This window comes from Bombus affinis, chromosome 7, assembly GCF_024516045.1.
Source record: "Bombus affinis isolate iyBomAffi1 chromosome 7, iyBomAffi1.2, whole genome shotgun sequence".
NCBI classification, from domain to species: domain Eukaryota; kingdom Metazoa; phylum Arthropoda; class Insecta; order Hymenoptera; family Apidae; genus Bombus; species Bombus affinis.
This window is the reverse complement of record NC_066350.1, coordinates 5,508,655-5,524,987: the sequence shown is the minus strand read 5'-3', so window position 1 is coordinate 5,524,987 and position 16,333 is coordinate 5,508,655. Positions and strand designations below refer to the sequence as shown.

General features: G+C 43.1%; 1 protein-coding gene across 5 annotated transcripts in view; it reads left to right on the top strand.

The window, feature by feature from the left end:
• Nucleotides 1–3,523: 3,523 nt before the first annotated feature.
• Nucleotides 3,524–16,333, top strand: part of LOC126918565 (leucine-rich repeat-containing protein 4C-like) — a 279,614-nt gene continuing 266,804 nt past the window's right edge. For all 5 annotated transcript variants that reach the window (XM_050726615.1, XM_050726612.1, XM_050726614.1 and 2 more), the window contains exon 1: nt 3,524–4,215. In XM_050726615.1, coding sequence (XP_050582572.1) covers nt 4,123–4,215 — 93 coding nt within the window. In that variant the 5' untranslated portion in view covers nt 3,524–4,122. The remainder of the gene's footprint in view (nt 4,216–16,333) is intronic.

Below are 16,333 nucleotides of genomic sequence, written 5' to 3'. Positions count from 1 at the left end.
TGTAAGTTTTCCATCCGCCCGCCACGTGAAATACTTTCTATCATCCCGGCAAACGTTTCGCCCGCGGATGGGGGCGGTAGATAAGGTACCGCTAAGCTATTATCTACATTGCTTATTGTCCGAGGCTTCCGCAGAATTGACTGGGAACCGAACTCGCTATTCGATTGTTGATGGCGTAATTGTTTTTCCATTTCTCCTTCGCAACATGGATTTCCCTCTTTCGCTTTCTTTTCCCATTGAATCGAAAAGTAAGAAGATAGAAGGAACAGCCGATGGAGGAAGGAAGAGAAAAACAGACGGGTCCTGATTAAAGCGCTAACGAAACTGCATTTGATACGTAGGATAAGTCTCGCTCGATCAATTTCAATCTTCAGCGTATCACGATTGTTGCCAATTGTAGATGGAAAAATGTTCATAAATCATTGTCAAGTACAAGTTTAGTATTTCCACCACAACGCTGTTGGAGATATCCACGAAATGGTCCGCAGGAGAGAAAAATTCTTGTTGCCTTCTCCTTTTTAGAAAAAACCGTGACACATCCACGGGATGTTGAAGTTCGTCGAGATTCTCGAAATTCTTTCCCCGCACTTTCAGAACCTCTTTAGAATCTGCTCGCCGCTGACAAATGATTTTTTCGCGATTTAAGGCGATGATATAGGACGATATAAAAAAAAAAAACTAGTCATTGCATTCGGACGCAAAGAGACCGTACACTTTTGTGCAGTCAGGCACGGATTTAACGCGTCACAGAAATCCAGGCGTGTGCACACATAAAGAAAGAACGTGCGCGCGCGCTCGCTTGTATGTGTGTGTGTGAAAGAGAGAGAGAGAGAGAGAGAGAGAGAGAGAGAGAGAGAGAGAGAGAGAGAGAGAGTGAGAGAGGGACAGAGAAAAGCGTGCGCTTTTTCGACGATGGAGAATCGATTGGACACTGCCTCGCCTCTTGCAAGTCACAGTAAACACAAAGTAACGCCGAAACTCTCTGCCGCAATAACGAATAACGTGGCAGAGAAGTCAAAATTAAAGACGCGTATATAAACACGAAGGCTAGAGATCGAGAGGATATTGCTCTGCCTTGTTTGCTACAAATCGCTAATCAGAACTATCTCATCTGTGTGCTCTGTTTTCGGTAGTCAAGGCAATTTTAATTAAAACATGCCGTACGTTTTCATTAAACCGTCGTGATATACCCGCGATACATACACCGGGTCTGCGCAAGAAAAAATGTGTGCGTCACACGACTAGAGTCATCTCCTTCTCACAGTGTTCCTAATCATAGGCACAGCAGATATATTGAGACACAAGAACCGATAGAACGTGTAGTCACTTTAATTTGCATACGGCCAAGATAATATTTCGACAGAGATAGTTTCGTGCTAGGAAATAGACAGATTGATTTAGTTTTATTGGTATCGTATGGTATAATTTGGTAAAATAATTTTTAATATATCGATTAAGTTTAGAATTATGCATAAGGCAAATACTTTTCGTTCATAAACATTTCAAGGGCGTATCGCTAACTACAACAATTCGCGATCAATGTTCTTTTGAATGAAACACCGTTTAATCGCATGGAGAATTGAAAAGCAGTAACAAAGCAGGGAATTGCGTCACCGTAGGAAGCAACCGTAACGACAGAACGATGCTGTAATGAGTAGTTATGTTGGTCGGTTCTTTGATAAAGGGTACGCGTTACGTCGAAGTACCATACTGTCTGCGCAAATCCAATTTTACGAGGCTCGATCCCAGCGGATCGAAGTGCATCGTCGACACCGGGGGATGCCACGCAATACGCCCTCTGGCATGACGGAAGCTGAATTCCACGGGGAGTCCAAGCTTTTGGCGACTTAGCTAGGTAAGCGTGGCTGGCCTTGGATAGCAGCAGCGCCAGCCCGGTGTTGGATGACTAGGGACTCTAGCAAGAGGAACGACGGCGGTGTGGCCAGAGGGTTAAGACGAAAGAGGAAAGGGGCCGAGATACGCTGGAGGGCGGAGAAGCGGTCGAGAGTTGCCGGCAGAACCACCGATCCCATGCTATCGTCGGCAAACGTATAGCCCCTCCGCCTTTGAGGGCTTCGTGAAAAAGAATCGTATAGAGACGAGAGAGAGAGAGAGAGAGAGAGAGTGAGAAAGGGCGGGGGGAGGAAGAACCAGTGGCAAAAATCGTGCGGAAGTGCATGCTTCCACAAATAACCATAGTATTTTACAGTTCTCCTCAGTTTCAGCCATAACTGTCCGAGTCACATGGTGTCATAAATCTCAACCAATATTTCATCCAGCCTCGCGCCTGATATCGCGAAACAGTGTAAACTCTGGTTTAAAAATCCATTCCCCATAATCGTTACTTAGCGCAAAACTCGGTCTAACGTTACTTTGTCGCTCGTTTTACTTTCAACTGCAATTTCGTCCCTCTTTTATTCGCGCGCACACCCATTCCCTCCCTGTTGCCCTGATGGTCTTTCTCTTTGCGTGCACGTGCTATTAATGCATAAACGAGAATGTTGTTAGTTACTAATCGCAGTGACAGTCGTAGCGGAGAGTGTACGCGTCCGCTCTCACCTAGAGTGCTTAACTCAGGGGTGATTTTGCAACTTTTGTAGGACAAAGGTGCATTCGTAATTTCGGAAGTTGTAACGAGGCTGCTTTGAATTTTGATGAGCCACGGATCGGACAGCGTTCCGGCCTTTCGTTCGTTACCGACGCAAACTGCGATCCGACGCGCGACGTCGCGCTAATTCCGACCATTCGATCCTCTTCCTTCGTTCTATTCTGATTACAGTCATCGCTTATGTGTCACTACTAATTAACTCCTTGCGTATGCTATGCCGAGTGGCGAGGAGAAAAGGACGACTGACGCTTCACGACGTGGTTTTAACGTCAGGGCCGTCTTCGGTCGAGCGAATTTTATATCTCTTCCGTTTAAAGCAGCAGCATAACCCGGTTTGTTCGTCGCTGTTATATGTACCTATGCATCGTTTCCCGTCTCGCTGTCGAGTAATTTCAATCGACGAGATAAAAAAGGGAAGGTTTAACATGACGTTACAACGCGCTCGCGCGTGGATGCATCTACGAGCTGAACGAATCGCGTAAACTCATTTACATGAAAAGAATGTAAATCGTTCGGACAAAGCAATTTAGGCGGCGGCTATACATAACTCCGTCGTATCAGGCGCGTTTTAAAAGTAGACAGCTCGCTCGACTTCCGTTAAATCGCGCTCACAATCAGTCGTTGCAATCGACGAATTGCGGTTGCGCCGGCCCTGGAACACTCTTCGTGGGGGTAACTACCAACTCACCCTCCTACTTCTCCCTCTACACCTCAACCACGACCACGACCACACTTATCCAACGCTACTTGGCGAGATCCCGTATACGTGCAGGCATCGTCACGAGATACGGTTGTGGTAGTAAGTCGAGTGCTTCCGTATGTGTACGCTACTGAACTGGCCGCGATCGTGTTGGTAAGATTCGAATGTGTAGCGGCGATGTAGTACGAAGATCGGTCGGTAGTGGCGCCACCGTCGAGTCCGAGCGCATTTACGGCACAGACTCCGTAGAGCCGTGGCGCCATCGAGTTTCGCTTTTCGTTGTTCTCGGTACGTCGCTGCGGGCCGCTGAGCGCCGACTAGACGACAGTTTGCCCTGTGTGCCTGGACGGGGCGGGTGTGATTTTGATCGTTGTTTGTGACGTTACACGTTCTCCTAGCGGCATCGCGTGAGAAAAAAGTGACATTAACGCACGGTTCGTTCGATCGGCACGATCTCGGATCACGATAATCGTTCATACGCGTTTGAACTCGACACATGAAGGAAAAAATTGTCGGTGCAAAGTGGACGAGGAAAGAAGACAACGGTAGAACCGGCCACGATTCCAGGAATGACCCCACATGATCGTTTTCGTTCGCACGACGCTTTGACGAATCGCGATATGACGCGATGATCTTGGAGAAGTTTTGTATACCTACTTTGACTAGATCACGCGTGGATTTTTGCCGTCTTTTATCCGCTGTCTAATTAGTGTGTTCGGTGTGAAAAATATCAAGTGTTTCGAAGCGAGAGAAAAAGAGCAAAAGAAGGAAAAGTTATTCTTGTTTGTTTACTCGAGTTGGTTGCGCGAGAGTCATGGGTGATGTGTACAGGCTAGTTAGTGACCTGCTCGTAAAGGATACACCCACGGACAGAAGAAAAATCGACCTTACCCTGCCACTCGCAAGAGTAAGTCTGCTCAACTTATCTTCTCGTTAGTTTCTCTTACGGTACGATGTGTCTGTGTGTTTGTCATTCCTCTGTGTATTACATAGATTTGTGTTCTCTGCTTGGTACTGTTTCGATCTTGGGAGGATAGGGATGGTATCACGGCCGCAGGCTAAGAAAAAGGCCGATGCTAGGGATCGAAACAGAATATCGGAAGAAGAGAGACGACGACTATTGTGGTCACTCGATCCTTCTCTTTTTCATCGAATTCTCTCGATCCGTGCGCGCTCTCTTTCTCATTGTATTTCGTTATCTCTGTCGGATCAGTGCGCGCGCTTTCTCTTTATCTCTGTCACGCTCCGTTCTCCTTGCTCTCGACTGGCTAGAGAAGTTGGCGTCGTTCTCCGGTCGTTTTTTTCACCGTTCGGAACAAGGTGACGCCTCGAAGTTCGACGAATCGAAATGTGCACGCCTAGCGCGTTTAGATTATTACACTCGACGAGAGACGAGAGACCGCTTTGTGCCGACATTGAATCACGTACTTACGCGGATGAAAGATTAAAGACGCGCGCGCGCGCGACGATTGAAGTTGCATCGTCTTTTTGGCGCGATCGAACTGTCAATCGCAACCAGGGATAGAATCTCGGATAAAGACGGATCGAAAATGTCAAACTCAGCCGGTGGGGAAAACGTGCTTGAGAAATCTAAGACGATTCATCCATCATGGAAATACCACTCTGTTTGACTTCTCTAACTGACGGAACTCAACACGCTTCTTAATCGATTAACTTTTCACAAACTTGTCCTTTACGAAAGAAACTGTGAGACTAAATAGATTTCGCATTGATCACAGAAGAATTTATCAACGTTTTTTCTCGTGTTCTTACTTAACCATTAGTCGCATAGAGAAGTATTCGTACTTGACATCATCTCGCACACTTTCATCGAATGCCGTTATAATATTTTCGCAAACGTTTGCAATCTCTACTTCACTAGTCACGTATCAAGATCTCTTATACCTAATCATTATAAATTATATAACTGTTTAGCAAGTGTGAAATGTTTTCATAGTGAAGTATTTGGAGCGCTTCTAAAACATACATTTTTCTTACTTTCAGTCAGCTTAACATCCGCCATATACGTAGTATAATACGTACATAATTAAAATTAATTAAAACATAGAGTTACGAACATTGTACATATAAATCTAGTTACGTAATTACATATACATGTATACAGGATGTTTCAGACGGGTTAATCGCTATATCCATCAGAATCGATTTATTTTAGATAAGTATGATGCATTTTTATTACATAGGGAAGTATAAACGAAATATAGAAGGAATCATTAGGGCTGTGGTTTTGCAATTACGTTATTGTTTTTATACCTAATTAGAATTGCGATAATAGAAAGAAATATTTCATATTTGTTTTATTAAAGGAATATAATTGAAAGTTTTTGTCTAGAGATTATTCGAATGGACAACGAACCATAAAATAATAAAAGATTATCCAACCTAAGCCGCTCATCTTGTTGAATCAAAGATGTTTCGTCATCGTCGACTAAGAAAATAGGTTTCCTTGTCTCTTTAAAATACTTGACCTTAATCATCCTTTCTCGAAATTCTGACGGAAAAATTATAAATACACTATCTGGTTTCTTTAATTAATTAAGACTAATGCCCTATTAAAATATTGTTTTCTTATTCGTTTCATTGAATCGAAATTACGTTAGTCGTGAAAATGAGCGCGATTTTACTACATCGATTAAAAAACAAGTTTCTGTCCAAATGAGATTGTTAAAATTTTCAAACTATTCGAGACAATCGTTTCAAACATGAATTATCATTAAATCGTCAATTATTTTTTCGCAAATCTCATACGATCAAAGAATCAAACGTAACGAGAAAATGATACATTTCAAATTTTCCCGTTTTCTTTACGTTTCATTCGCACAATAACCATTGAGCAAACTAAACTGTATAAAATATTATTTAACACCGAATTCAGATTTTTTGTCGCGAATCATTTTAAAGATAAAACCTCGTCGTGTCTCTCATTCTCTTTTACCAGTACCTATCATTTTTTCGCTGATCGTCGTTAATTATCGTAGAAATTTCGATTTCTCGAAACCGCGATCTCTCGAGCTCCTTCTTTTCCCTTCGTGGTCGATATTCGTGACATCGGGAATAAAAACGATAAGTACAGGGAGCATAAGAAAGCATAATAGTTTCCATTAAGCGATCCGAGATTGCGAGAAGGCATGCAAACTATCTCGAGTAGCCCGAGTTATTCGAGGCTTACGATCGCATTTTCGAATTGCTATACTTCGTTCCTCTCGTACGGTCGCAAGCAATAAGAGGAACAAGAAGGCGAACATAGAGAAACAGGAAGAGAATAGGAGAAGAACTTGTTTCTTAACGGTGCATAATAATTATTGTGTTGTCGCACACCGGCAAACCTTCAAGAAGTTTATTACGTGGATGGGACGAGCTCGTTGAATATTCGACCAGGCTGCATTGAGAATTCCGCGACACGATCGTCAAAAATTCGACGAGCATGAACAACGTCCGTCCCGGGCTCTCGGAAACTCCGTGATCGCGCGGATTAAATATTAATCCGGACGGTGTTCGGTATTCGGGTAACAATAGCGGGGGATTCGCCTCGTGTTACATCAATATTAATTGCCTCATCAACGTGTTATCGGCACCTTGGAGAATTTCACTTGGAGGGGCGAAGACATACCCTGCGCTCCCTCGTCTCGTTGGCAACAACGAGAGGTAATTGTCACATCGATTATCGAATTATTATCGTATCGCGTTGAAATTCCATCGTTTCCCATCCGGCCATTCTTTTTCACTGAACGCGTGACATCAGGCTCGATAATTGTACACGCGACAAAACATATCGTTCTATTTGCTTGGTCCAGTTTTACATGCCAATTAATAGGCAAATATTCGGAGGATTTGTACCGAACACCCACGGGTTCGCACGCAGATGAATCCTGACGTTTATATCGAATTAATATAAAACGTATAGAAGTGTAATCGTCCAAGACAAATATTACCGACCGATCCATAACTGTGGTTGCCACTAGTGCCGTTTATTCCACACAAATGAACGAGAGTACAATTTATGTTTAGTTCGGTGATAAATACTGAGCGGTATTTAGTTAAATCGGTGTATACGTTCATCAGATCAGATAACAAGCTGGTAGCATGTCGCGTTGTGCCTCTTCTAACGTGATTTTCAAAGCGATGATAACACGGCTCGCGCATGTTTTACTATTTTAGAGTTTTCTTATCAGCGGCTTGAGTCGCGGTCTCGCACTTAACCGTGAATTGGCTTAACCGGAGACCAACTTTTGCTCCTCGGTGCGTTAAGCTAGCTATAATTGAATTAACAGAGAAGGGAGGTCGTGTCGGGGAACGAGCGCTCTCTCTTTACGCGTCCTTCTCGATAGGGAAAAATTACACCTGAACCTTAGGGGTAAATAGAAATGAAATGGAACGAAATGATGAAGCATTATCTTGCATTAACGCATCCAGTGGCACCCCGAGAAGCTAGGGGAGCGCGTATACCGCGCGCATATGTCACTTATAAGCTTTCCGCATAGGAGGTGGCATATATTTAAGACCGCACATGGTGCGCTCGTGATTGTCCTTTGCAACGCTTTTGTATCGCGTCGGAGCCACGCCGCTAATAACGCGTAATTAATAACACCTGGTTGACACATTTACTCCCTGTTGTTAAAGAAATCCGAAGAAATTGACGTAACGAGAGTCGATTATTTTTGACACAAGGATTTGAAATACGGTTTCCAATATCGGAGAGTATCAACGGTCAGCTAATGATATTGTTACGAATAATCCAGTTTGCACAGTTTATTACGGCGATATATATGAACACATTGTATCGATGTTTGATAGGTTCACAGTCATTTATCATGAGAACTCTGTATGTGAAAGATCAGCAGCCACGTACGCTGTATAATCTCGACTGGCGATTAGAGTAATCAAATTATCATTTAAAAACCTTTGATTGGTATTAACACGGCGAGTCGCTGTATTATGGATAGCGATTGTGGCTAGGATATGATGCGTACATTCGCGGGAAGGAAATACTACATGGTAGTCAAAACGGAAGCTTCTAAGTGTACTATATCGATCAACGTTAATCTCACTAGCGAACATGATGATTAATACGTATAAAAATCACCGTTAGGTTTATCAATTGGTAGGTTCCACAAATATATCGATAAACTCTGTAAAGCTGTTATCATTTTTCCACAACGTGCTAATCGACATGTTCTTGTCTGACCGCATGAGATATAAAGCTTTTAATAACTTGAAAAATCTGCTAAAAGATTATATAGTAATATCTTCTTACAAGAAAGCAGTACTGCGTGTTAAGCTCTTTAAAGTTTCATTTTCTTTTTCTCGGTATTGTTTCAGCGTCGAAAAATACGTTTACCCTCTTAATGAACGTTTAACATCGTAATAAATATCATAAATTAACAAATAAAGAATACTTTTATACGTTCATAAAAGATAATAAAAACTCGTTAATGCGCGTAAATGGCCTAAGGTTTAAATGAAACTACGTGACCAATAGTTGTAAAGGTTTCGCTTTTAAGAGGCTAGCAAGAAGCAAGGGATGAAATTATAGGGCGTGTCAGAGCGTCTCGGTAGTGGAGGACGAGATTCAACTTTCCGCTTCTGATTTGCTCGTTGTAAATTAGGTGAAAATAGCCAAGTAGAGAATACTTTTAGTATCCATGTGACTAACATAACTACGGCGTAAGACAGTCTGCCTACCTACGTGCCAAAGTACTCGCCGAGGACAAGCTAGACCGGTACTACCGCTTTTTTTCCCGTTCCCTCCTTTGCTTTTCTCTGTTCTCTGGGCGCAGGCCACACATACAGACACGCGTCAGAAATTCTCAACCATTCTTTCTTCGCCTACCTGGTCTCTTTTCCAAAGGATGGTGTGTTCGCGCAGTATGCAGAAGCCTTGCTTTCTACTTTGCCGTGCAAGTGGAAGGCATAATAATTACCACAGAACGACGATTCAGTGATGACTTCGATGTCTCTCGCATGCACTGAGCTGTACGCGTAACCAGTATCGTTGTTCTCTTCGGAACAGCATCGAGAGCGTATACTGCCGGTTTCGTGTTTATACACTCGAAATTGGTCTTATCGACTTTCAACGTATCATCTTTGATCCGTATTCAGGGCGCGACGTAAGGATGCAGGCGGTCTTGAAATTTCAACGTCACTCTGACCGCAGTATCAATAAGATGGTATCTCGGTGGCCTCTGTGAACGCGATTCGAATTCCACGTTACGTTTTAGTGCTCGAGTTTGCTTTTTATTTTGGGTCACAGTCGCGTTGATAAGCAAGTTGACATAAACTTATACGATAACCGACGCGCTGATATATTCGTGATTGACGAAATTGGAAACACCCCACGTGCAATGAAACGCGGAATATTTTCGGTCGCTATCTAAACTTCTTCTTTCGATTAAGTTATATTTTCTCTCTTCTAGAATAAGATTGATATTTATATGTTTAAATCAAATCGAGTTCAATTTTTCACCGTTATATCGAATTATTATTCGACGCTATTGCGTTTATACGTTGTATGAGAAATACGTGAGTTATACTATACAACGATCAGACATAAAATTGAAGCACCGAACAACTTATACCCGTGAAAGTATCGATAAATCATGCCGCGTTGGTAATATGTAGAAGGAGGTAAGGCATACATCGATGAAACACGTTGTATACGCGTCCAATCGATGAACGAATACGATAAACCAGCTGTAATGTATACAATCTTGAATGTGCTGCAGGCCGAGATTGCAGCTATTGAAGCATCTCTTGGAACAAGCTTTAATTTTTTACACGATTAACAGCGACCAATCCGATCGGCACCACTTTAATCTGTAACTTGAGTTACAGCGCGTATATACCATTGTGGAGAGTGGTTAACGATTCTAATCAACTGGAAATGGCGCGATCGTATTGTTACCTTATACGCGATAATCTTAACTTTACGCAATTTAAATCGGATAAAAGCTGCACACGGACAAGATCTTGAATATGGTATCATAATGCGGAGAATATGTATAAATCAACGTGATCTTCGATATGGGATCGTTCGTCTTTCTTGGTCGAAATAGGAAAACCTCGTTTTATTAGTCTTACTCTGTATATATCGAATTTCCACCGCTAATGTTAATTATTAACTTTCTATCTGTTGGTGTTTAATTGCATATGTATATCTTCTGAACGGGTTTCCAGCTGTCATTTACAAACATTTCTAATACTCGAATTTCTATTCTATCGAACTAGATTTTCTATTAACGTATTCTTGCGGCAACAAAAAATCAATGACGATCGATAAAGAGGGAGGCGAGAGTTTTACGGAAAACGCGATAAAATTTCATAGCTTCGCTTGATTGACAGTAGTAAAGCAGGAATTACAGTTTCTGACTGTTAAACGTTAAATAATTTTTCTTATTTTTTCCTCGTATACTCGCCGAACGAGTAATCCGTTTAATACTTAACTTTGTAAAGTATTATTTAGCTTGAATTTGAAACAACTTTCGAAGAATTTAGGTTTCTTACAATCACGATCAATTATGATAAACTTCGCTAATGGAGAAACCAACAACGAACGAGGATTTATTGTGAGCGAGTGACGGACATCGCGTTAATTGTAGTATACAATTGTAGTGTAGGTAAAAGAAATACCTAGAGATGACGAGATGCGCCAATTGCTGGTGGAAAAAAGTAGAAATTTCAAATTTTTAGATGGAAGTTATTAAAGTTCATCAACATGGGATCCGTTCGTCTGTGTAAAGACTTTGCTTCCATCCATTTCTATATTGGTTTCTTTCCCCGGCCTTTCGCAGCTCGTTCGTCTAAGAGCTGCGGTCTTATAGTGGGTAGGCAAGAAAGAGCAGTTGAAAAATTTGAATGGCTGAACTCCTGGAGCTCATAAATCTGGAACAATTCCACGATAAAGGAAATTCCTTCCTTTTCTTCCCTTTTATCGGTTCGCTCTTTCTCCTCGCGCTTCACCGGTTTAAGTATGGTTTTGTCGGCCGGGCAGACGCGAACGAACCCTTGAATAGCAAACTTTCGTTCACTTAACATCGAACGATCGGTTTCGAACTCGAAGGCGTTTTAATTACTACCTTTGCGGCGATCTAACGTCACGCTCGGAAAAGTTGAACGAATCATTCCATTGATAACCAACGACGTCTAAGTCGATTAAGAATTTTTCGATTTCACCGTTTATCGTGCCTTGGCAATGCTGCCTGGAAAATAAATTTCACTCGTAAGCCGGAACGGTTATTATAGATTTTCTACGATATTCGATAACACAGCCGTACACACACCGGGGGAAGACGTAAATTTCAACTCTCAACCTTTCTCGGCAGTCCCATTCACGACATCATGAAGAGTATTCACTTCGCATGTATACATAGATCCTGCAGTGAATATTTCCCTATTTACGCCAATCCTCTGTCCTTTCGCCTCGCCGCGCCGCACCGCGCCGGTTTGAACGCAGCATATTTATAGCTCTTTCGAATAATCCCGCAGTACGGCCGAAAGCAGCCGAAGAAGCCAAATGCTCCTGGTCCTGTATCTAGATGGGTCACTGTAATCTCGGATCAACTATATTTCGTAAACGAGTTTTAACAAGAAAAAAAAAAAAAAAAACAAGACGCTGCAAAATGAACAGTGCAGTTGCCTTGCGAACACCGATCGGTTCACGAACGTATCATAGCGTTTTGACAGTCCTCTTATCCTCAGATTAAATCGTTCAACTACTACAAGGAGGAAATCGAGTGATAAAGTCGGTGCAAAGATCGGTTACGACACGAATCCGTGTCTTTGGCCTGGATGACGCGTCCTCTAATATAACATGTCTTTCAGGCCTTCTTCTTCTTACTTTTCTTCGTTCCACCCTTTTTCCAGGCATCGTGTATGCAAGTGCTCCTATGCATGTACGTATATACGTATAGTGCGTGCAGGTCGTTCTGGGAGCTCATTAATGTTTTCAAGATGGGGATGTGGCCCCTTCGACCTTCTAAAAACCACTACACAGACGAAAAAGCAAAGCGCCAGCAAGTGGAGCCAGGGGAAAAAGGTAAAAGCACGTCTGAAATCTCTGAAGGACACTAGACTCGCTGCCCTCGGGTTCTCACGCGTACGCAATGAAAGAGTACGTCTTCTGAAAATTCTAATGACCAATGTTGTTTCCTTAATTAAACCGTGTCTCGTTACTGTCCGCGAGAGTGTTACGGGATTTGCCGTCAAGATACACCAAACGCGTTTGTTCGTACATATATGGGAAACTGTCTCTATATAGGGAGGAAGTCGATACACGGGACGTCAGACGTATCCTTCCGGTAATTGAAATGGAGTTTTACGATCGGAAGGTATTTGATGCATTTTCCGCGTCATTTGTAATGCAATCTCTCTCAGAGGCGCGCAGGGCGCGTTGGAAACAGCGTGATTCACGTAATACGTTATAGAAATACGGTGAAAATTCCGGCAAGCGAATTTTTCCAGGGCTGGTGGCCGTGATATTAAAGTTCGGCAGAATAGGGAGGAGGTGTTCGCATCCTCGAACGATTCGCCACAATTGTATCTCGCCAGGTATCCGCGAAGAGCCGTTTATTCGGATATACAAACGAATTTCTCGAATATCCCGTCGTCGATGTCAGCCTGTGTGTCTCGATGTTTCCCGTTTTGTAACCCCGCTTTATACGGCGCAACTGGCGAGAGGTATCTCGTATTTCGATCTTCAACGACCGCAGATGTCCCGCAGCGTTGTTGTTCCGTCTTTTCGTTCCTTTGCTAGCCGTGCTTGCAAACTGCGGAACCGCAGCCGTCTGAAAAGGAATCGTCGCCCCGGTTTTCTTCGATACTCGAAATAAAAGCGCTGAAAACGTGTGCTTCGCGTACCCGGATATTCTTCTACACTCTCTACAGGAATAACAATGCGCGCGTAATCCGGTTATTCGAGTAGCTGGAACAACCACGTTATCGTATCGATTTTTCGCTTAACGACGTTCCCCGTCCACAGATACGACGCGCTTTAAACGCCCTATTTTCGTCGATCGCGACGATCATCGCGTTTCTCCGCATCGGTGATTATTTCTCCGCAAAGGATCGCATAAATTACTGAACCATGGTCGGGTGTAACGGCTGGCTGCATGCTCGTCGATCGATGGACACGATGGTATCGGTAATCCATTTGGAGGTGTCGAATCCGATTCGCGGATTCTAATCAAAAGTATAGTTCGAAACTGGCGATATAAGTTGTTTGTCGTCATTCAACGTGTAAACACGTATATACGATACACGATGAATTCTGGTACGATGATCTAGCCACGATCTAGCCACGATCTCTAGCAACTACCGAACGATAAGGACGATAGAACTTGCCCGTTCGATATGTACAGGGCATATATCGCACGGATGTACTTGGGGCCATTCGAATACGCGGTACTTGCGACGGATACGAATATCCGGGTTTGAAAACAAGCGGATATTAAGAAGTTGGATAATTTCCGCAGGCCGAGATAGAAAATATCGCGGAACAGCGAGCGCATCGCGATAGCTCCGAATGGCCGAGCACTGGGCGTCGTCCATGCACTTCTATCGGGTGCGAGTTCAATAAAACGGCTTCGGCTCCGTGACCGGTATCTCAGGGACGCCGACCACCTGTCTCCGCCTCTCTTTCTCTTGTTCTGCCTTTCCTTTTCTGATTCGTTCGACGACTGATTGGAAGCACATGCCACCTATAACACGGCTGTCTCGACTGTTAACAATTTTGGCACGACTCCCTGGAGGCAGCAGCCCTCGTGTCCAGCGGCTCCCTTTTCGTTTGTTCGCCCGTTCGTTCGTTCGTTCGTTCGTTTCGTTTCGTTTCGTTTCGTTTCATTCGCCTACTGTTGTAGCACCAACGTCTGCCCGGGATACCAAGTTTCTCGTTCGACCAACGATAAAAACGTTTCATATATATTTCCGGTGTTTACGAGGTGGCCGGCGATGTTTCGAGTAATTTCATGTGTTGTTTCTGCACGATATCGGGTGGTACGTGAGGAACATGTTTGAGCAGAGTTATTAACGCTTTCGCGGTTACAGCCGCGGTTGCAGCCACCGTTTTTTGAGCTATGGAGAAACCTCTGACGTCGTGCCGTTAAAAGAATATCCTGGTTATGGCATTTTTAAATCGAACTGGTCGTTCTTGTACGCGAAACGAAGTAAGTTCTAGAAATTGTCTTTTTCAATTACCCAGTTTCAATGGTAATACGTTAGCTAATTAATCACACGGAACGGAATAATTATTATAGAGAGGGAAATAATATTTCCAATATTTAATATTAATGTGAATTCTACGCTATTTCGTTTAAACCATTTTCGAAGATCATATCGAATTAAAAAAAATGTTATTATTTTCGCTAAGGAAATACGCTCGAATAACGGAATATACGAATATACGCTGATCGAACGCGATCTTTGTTTCTTCGTAACGGTTGGAGACTGTTCACGGTTTGATTAACCAGAATCGCGGCAAATGTAAGCCGATAAGATAATTGGAGCGTGTCTGTAATATCTCTGTTGTTTCAACACCTGTCTTCAGCATTGTAGTTAGCGGATGTATTTCCAGCCTATCGAAATTCAGCTGCATTCAACGCTAAAGTGCTATCTTCGCTATCGCGTTATAAATTAGTTAGTGGAACAATGGGCACGCGCTCCTAATGGTTTTATCGTTCTCCGACAGCTTTTTCGCTTTAACAACGTGATTCAATGGGTCGTTGTAACGCGAAATTAAATAGACGACGTCGACAGGTTTTACCGCAGCTTCCAGCCAGCTAAAGTTCCGAGTGATTCATGCCGTGGTACCGCGGATAATGTGACTCGAAACCGTCACGTCCGCGCATTCTTGCGCGTTGATACCCAGCCAGCCGAGTTATTTTCCATAAGGATGCGAATATTCTCCGCAGAAGTTTTTACTCTCCGTTCGGAGTTGAATTTAGTTAAAACTTCGAGACCGTTAGTCGAGTTGTACCGGTGACCCGGACAACGAATAACTCGTACGTTTTCAACTCGACCGTTCAAAGAAAATTTTACCGTCGACTAATTTTGTTTAACGATCCCTCGCGAGCCTGAATCCTAACTATAATACCGGTCATTCCTCCGCCTTTGCCTTTTCGAACCGATAAACTAAATTAAACCTATTTAATTAATTAAACTAGGAAAACTATCGAAAAAATATCGTAGGAATGGATCTTCGAGCTTGGAGCAGACGCAAACCGAGTGGGATATCCTATACGTTATATGTACACGTTAGAGAAGGACAAATCAATCCTCTCCAATCGGATCCAATTGAATGCCATTATCGGATGAAATTAAGGAAATTACTCGTTCACTTCGCGCAAGGAAGCACGTTAAAATCCATTTTAGAGGCGCTTGGCGAAACGAGCAAACGTAGTAGACGACAGCAAGAAGTTTTTGCGATTGCATATTTCATGCGCGTGGCGTTCGTCCGGACGTGACTCTCAATCGGTGTTTACGCAATTCCACAGCGAGAAATATCGGACGTGCTTCTCCCGCTGATCGATTCAAATCAAATGTTTAGTTTCAAAGTAGAAGTTGTTCCGGGATGGAATTTCTTTCTAGTCGTTTGATTAAAAAGTATCGGATTAAAAAGTTTTCCTTTCTCGCTCTATCGCGACCAGCGATCACTCGGTAGAGTAACGTACACAGTCGTTAATCCACCAATACGTATAAAGTTGCTGCGTGATCCGATGAAACCGATTCTCGGTTATCGTGTGATATTCGCTCGCGTTCGTATGCACCACGTATGTAACACATAACGCTTATATAGTAGGTCAGTACCTCGTGTTTTCTAGGAATGGTATTCGGCGCTACCGTGTCGCTAACCTCCACCGAAACTCTGCGAAATTAGACATTGGCATTGTTCCAGCGTAACGACTCCATCGCTCGACCATGGCGCGCAAGAAAATATTCGCGACATTACTCTTAACAAGCTCCAGATATCTCAACGACGATTTGATCGGTTTTTCCCCAGCGAAAGATCTTATTCG